We start from the raw sequence: 6,200 nt of genomic DNA, 5'->3' as shown, positions 1-6,200 counted from the left end.
TTTATTTCAAAAGTAATTTAATCATTAAATTTATAAGTTGACACTCTAGATCCTTCATATATTGGGATTAAGGATGAAAAGACACTTAGGGTTAGCGATTATTGGTTAAAATTGCTACGCGGCTAACTGACGGTTAGCGGTTAGTAACTCTAATAACCGCTAACCGCCTTTTTTAAAAAAAAAATTTAAAAAATTAATTTAAAAACAAAAATAAAAACGATGTAGTTTTTATGGTTATACAACAATATCATACTACATAATAACATCGTTTCTATATATATATATATATATATATATATAGGCGGTTAACGGTTAGTGTAACGGCTCATGTTTTCACCCTTAATTGGAACTCAAACTTCTTAATTAATGAGGTTCAGTACACAAAATATTTAATTGAAATGATATGTAAATTGATGGGACAAGATTCAGTATATTTTGTTATGAAACTTTATTAAATAATAACTTATTCTAAAAGCATAAACCGTAATCTGATTTCACATCTCTTGAAAGGTCAAATTTGGTAACCATTACTTTTCATTTCTCCTAAAAAAAAAAAAAAAAATTAACCCATTTATTCACATTAATAAACAACTTTTTCTTTCACTTTTTTCACACAAAGTTCATATCACCTTTTTATTTTATAACCCACCAATCAATTCCTTATTTTTTACCCATATTGTTCACAAGAAGTCAATAGTCATGAGTGAGGCATAGCCATGGATGGTGCAAGAGGCTACGTTGTGGGCTCCAAGACAGATGAAGGAACCTTCTTCCTACCCAATAAGATGGCTACTGCATGTGCCATCATCTACCTACAAGTACTCCCATGGAATTTCTGTTTGTCAGAGCCAAATAATTAGCAAGGTGTTGCATTAGTGACCTGTCACCACGTCTAATTTTGCTTATTAGCACAATTAATATATTTAAGAATATGATGAAAGTCATATGGTCGACAAAGACATATGGGATGGATTGAACATAGACATATATATTACCTACGGATGAGTACTCTACTATATATCCAGTCCCTATCCTAAATGATTGGTCAGCTCGTGTAGATTTGCTTATTAGAAAATTCATGTATATAAAATCTGACACTATTCAACAAAGGCATATGATTAGGTGACTTGAACAAGCAAAATTATGTTACTACGTACGTACGAATGAGGATCGATTTCGTGACATGTCTCTCCACTTTCCATCACTATAACTGCTTAGAATATACGAAAAGTATATAATATATATATATTTTTTGTATATTCTTTACTTGTGGGTAAATTGTAATTAAATATCAAAATTGTAATCAAATCAAGGAGATTTGATTATTATAATTGTATTTATAGAGTACCCTATAAATAGGGACATTTTTATTGTAGACAAATCAAGTAGTTAATGAGTACAATATAGTCCTTAGGGCTATTTAGAGTGGTGGAAGTAGGTGTCTAACACTGACCCCCCCGTAAATTCTTTGTGCTATTTTATGTATTGAAAAACGCTTAACGACTCTAAAAACTTGTTTATCACAATTTATGCGGAATTAATACTATGAAGCAATAAACAATTCAATCATCAAAGTATATAAAGTAATAAAGAGGCAGACACATATATTTTGATTACGAAGAGAAAACCTTTTAGAAACCGATCTAAAAGTAAAACCTTTCCGGGACAGTCAAATCCAGGAAATCACTATCAAAAGATTATCCAAAGATTACAGACACTAGGAACACTTACAACCATTTACAAGACCTTGGCTCTGTAAGATTGACAAGCCTACAACTTGTCTCCTTATTTTCAATCTTCTTCAATGTGATTCTCCTTTACCGGACCCTTTTAATAGATTTTTTAATCGTAGATTTATCAAAGAAATAACTCAAACTCTAAGAGATTCAATTTAATGCTCACCATATATGATCTCTCTTGGCACAGCCTCTGACGAACTCTCTGGGGGTGAAAATTTGTGCCTCTCTCTTATATAATGATGTTTATATATATATATATATATATATCAGTACATCAAACCCTAAACTTGGGTCCACTAAAAACACGTTTTTGGGCATAATAGGTACGGGGTGTTGGAACGAGGTTAGTGCATGTTTGGATAGGGCCTTACGAGCTAAAAACATGCTTGCTGGAATTGGTGTTCAGACAGCCTAGCATCATGTCCGGACACCCCCTACAGAGGACATTCCGTCGATCCTTGATTAATAGCTTTGATCGATGAGTGTTTGTGGTCTGATTGAGCTAAAACTTTGCAAGAACGTTCATGACATATGAATCCCCATCATGAACTGTGAAGATTGGATTTTGAACATTCTATATCAGTGTTTGAGCCTATGGAAAGTAGCATCTGTATTTTGGAACCGAATTAAGCCAACAAAAATACTAACATGTATCTTGCTTCCGCTTATTTCCGCCTAGTGATTAACATATCCCAACATGTCATGACATGATCATCTGGCATAATTCATGTACATATATGGAAATATGATAGTAGCCCTATCATCAACAATATATACATATAGTAAAAGTTGTACCCATCCTTTTTAAGACTTATCTCTACTCTTAGTTCCTTCACATGAGTAAGTTTGCTTGTCTCCTGAGGCATTTGGTACAACCTTGCTACTCCAGTACTCCGGGTGTTGTACATAGCCAATCACTTCCCTAGTTGTTCGATCGGGTTGATATCCCACATGGCATACAACTAGTGATGCCACAATGGTGTCGGCCCTACTTGTGGGCGGTTGTGCTAGTCACAATAGTCATTGGATTCAGGGTAAATCACACTCATCTCACAACAAGGCCATTAGGTCAAGTTTGTATAAAGTTAATACGCACATACCCTTCCAAATTCTTCACCCGTTTTTCTCCATGTTGGCATGCCATACAATTATTATTAACTTTGGTTACGAGAACATAATTCGTTCATGGCTAAAACACAATGAATAACAATGTGATTTAAATCAACAATTTCTTGGAAAACATTTGGGCTCACGACATATGTTTAAAGAGATGTTATGTACGTTTAAAAATACACAATTTTTTGCAATGAAATTGATCGTGCTCAATACTTAAATGTTTAGGCCTTCTCATGACAATATCATAATTTGTAGAATTTATTTATATCTCTTTTTTTATTCAATTATATATCTTGCGAAGAAAATTGTTAATAGCTAGATCTTTTTTGCCTTACTCTTCTATTTATAGGATTGTCTATGCAACATATCCTATCCTTATTAGGATTATCGGCCTCTCAAGGCATATTACATCCAAATATCCAATAGAACTTGTAATTCTATATAGCTAAGGTGTAAGAATCTTAATGGGCTTAGTCCTCATTCACCAATTAGAGCACACTTTTGTAAACCCATTTTAATAAACCAGAGCCCACAATTAATGAAAGCCCAACTGCAAATGAGCATGTTTGCAAGGTGTCTTTACTTTCCAGCCTCTCTTGATCCATAAACTCTTCTGGTTAGATGCGTCCTTTAATTTATTTATTTATTTTTTCAATCTGGATCTTATCATAGCTAAAATAAAATGCATATAAATTACTTTAAACTGGGTTGAAATAATTTTTTTTCAATCTAGTTTCTAAAAATGTCATGTGTCTTTTGTGCGTGTGAGAAACACATTGTTTTTTTTTCCTAATAAAAACATGACACTTTTAGAACATGTTTGGAGAAAATTTATGTCCAAATAAATTACACACTATTTTGTCGTGCCTGTTGGTTCTGGAAGATGATATTGGCTCCGTTTGTTAATGTATTATAGGTGTTTTGAATTTTGAGTTGTTTGTTAATATTTTTATTTGAGAAAAAAAAAAAAAGTTTAAAGGAAAAAGCTTTAAAAATCAAAACCACTAACTCCAGATTTTATGGAGCTTTGGGAGCACCAGGAAATAATTTTATTTGGGAATTGATGATGTTATTTCTGCTGGAAAAGATCTATACTTTGAAAATTTTCTATTACTCGATCCTCCTATCTGTTCCTGCTTGTTTTGGAACTAGTTGAAGTGTATGTGGTAAATTTTTATGGATAACTAGTGCCAAATTTTCATTATTTTCTTACCCAAAAATAAAGATGTCGACTTAAGCATTAAAAAGTTTTCGGCCCAACCGGAGACCGAGCTCTGACCTAGCTTTTATTTGTTAGGAACCTCATTTCATATAGGAGTCCCTTCAGAGCTTAATTAGCCAAGAAGACAATTGATGAGATAGCAAATTCTTGGGCATGAAAACTCACCAACAAATTTGATTATAAAAGAATAGTAATGATCATGACCTCAAACCAACAAATAGGCATTGATGTTCACATTTGAGCACAAACTTCTTCAATAAAGTGGTGTTGGAGTGGGTTCGATCCATCGACACCAAATGGGCATTGTTTCAACTGCAGGGAGAGAAATTTTGTACAGGAGGATGTGGCAGCCACGAAATCCAATACAAGATGTTTAATGAGTAGGGACACCAACAGCAGAAAAGTGGAGGGTTAAAGGAGGAGCTGAACACACACAAAATGATTGTTTGGTGATGCGAGGCACCAACATGTACAACGGCACGTGGCGAGCATGGTGACAATGGGCACCCGGCCCTCACACTAATTGTATGCCCAATGGCCAAAAGCATCGGCCACCAATGGCGAAACCGGGTGGCAAGATGCTTACAATTAATATAACTATCATGTGGTCTAGACGGTGAGAACCACATGCACTCTTTGAAGTCCGATTAATTCATAACCAGATTTAGCTCCATCAAGATTTCAATAGAACCCAAGGTAATTTATACTAATCAAAGTAAAAAGATTTTCATTGTAGGAGTTGAACCTATATACTAATGTTTACCCAACCACATAAAAATTGTCTTGAGACCATTGATTCACGACCCTTGATAATTGCATTACCCTTTCTTTGAAGAGTAAAAGTGTGTACCAGAGACTTTGGGAACAAGAGATATTGAGAAAAAAAAAAAAAAAAAAAAATTTGGTTGACCTTGTGGGCCTCATCTAGCTGTACCTTAAATGCAATAATTGTCATATATCTTAGGGCAATAATGTTACATGCTATGCTTTATTTCACTCTTATTTTATTGGGTTGGGGACTTGGGGTGACATTGTTCATTAGTTTTTTTTATGTTTTTTATTTAACAAAGGCTAAAGTGACGCAGATATGAGATATATATATATATATATATATATATATATATATATATATATATATAATATCACAACTCATGTTTAACAATAATCTTAATCTTAAAGCAAAACATTCAACTTATGATGATGAGGGGGATCCCTCATGTGATCCACTCTTACATGGGACCCGCACCCTTGTGACCACCTCCTCTCATGCTGGGGTAGGTCGTGGGGGTGGAGAGTCTCCTGTGACCACCTCCTCTCATGTTGAGGGTGCTTCATGGGACTCTCGTGATCCACCCTTCGTGGGGTGGCAAGGGGTTAGGTCCCCTGCTACCCACCACCTCTTTCTATGCTAGGGTGGTTCGTGACGGACTATCGTGGCCCACACTCTTTAAAGGTAGTTGCAAGGGTAGGAATTTCTGACGACCCACCCTAACATGAGCGAGGGTGTAGCCAAAACTCCAAACTCATATCTTGGGAGAGGGTGGGTCGTTGAGTACCAACCTCTCCCTACAACCAACTCCGCGGGGTAGGGTAGGTCACAACGGCCACCCACGGAGGGGATCTCCCCATCGCTACCTTTTCTATCTTTCTTTTTAGTTTTAGGAGATAAATTGATATGGTGATGTTGACAAACAGGGACGAAGCCAGACTTTGGTATGGGTATGGGCTAAGTACAAAATAATTTTTTTTTTAAAAGAAAAATCCAAATATATATATTTGTTTCTTTCCCTTAATTTTTTTTTTCCTTGTGTTGGAGGCATGGCCTACACTAACCACCCCAGTTCGGTTCCTGCTGACGAAGTCGCACTAAACCATGTGGAGTATTGATTTGGCACTCTTGTGTGATGATTTCACAAATGCTTACATGGAAATGGTACATGCGAAGCAACGCATGTTTGGAAAAGGTTTAAAATCGGTAGAAGCCAATCGTAAAGCAACAATCATTTTCCTCACGCTCCAACTTGCTCATGGTCCCCCCACTACAAAAAAAATGACATTTTCTGACGTGGCTACAGTATAAGTTTTTTTGCCACGTCAGCAATTTTCTGACGGGTGAATTTTAA

General features: G+C 35.6%; 1 protein-coding gene across 1 annotated transcript in view; it reads left to right on the top strand.

Moving 5' to 3' along the window:
* Positions 1-716: 716 nt before the first annotated feature.
* LOC132169749 (phospholipase A1-II 4-like) overlaps positions 717-6,200 on the top strand; it is a 10,870-nt gene continuing 5,386 nt past the window's right edge. The window contains exon 1 of the mRNA XM_059580732.1: positions 717-818. Within this exon, the coding sequence (XP_059436715.1) occupies positions 717-818 (102 nt within the window). The remainder of the gene's footprint in view (positions 819-6,200) is intronic.

Source organism: Corylus avellana, chromosome ca2, assembly GCF_901000735.1.
Source record: "Corylus avellana chromosome ca2, CavTom2PMs-1.0".
NCBI classification, from domain to species: domain Eukaryota; kingdom Viridiplantae; phylum Streptophyta; class Magnoliopsida; order Fagales; family Betulaceae; genus Corylus; species Corylus avellana.
This window is presented reverse-complemented; position numbering and strand designations above follow the sequence as displayed.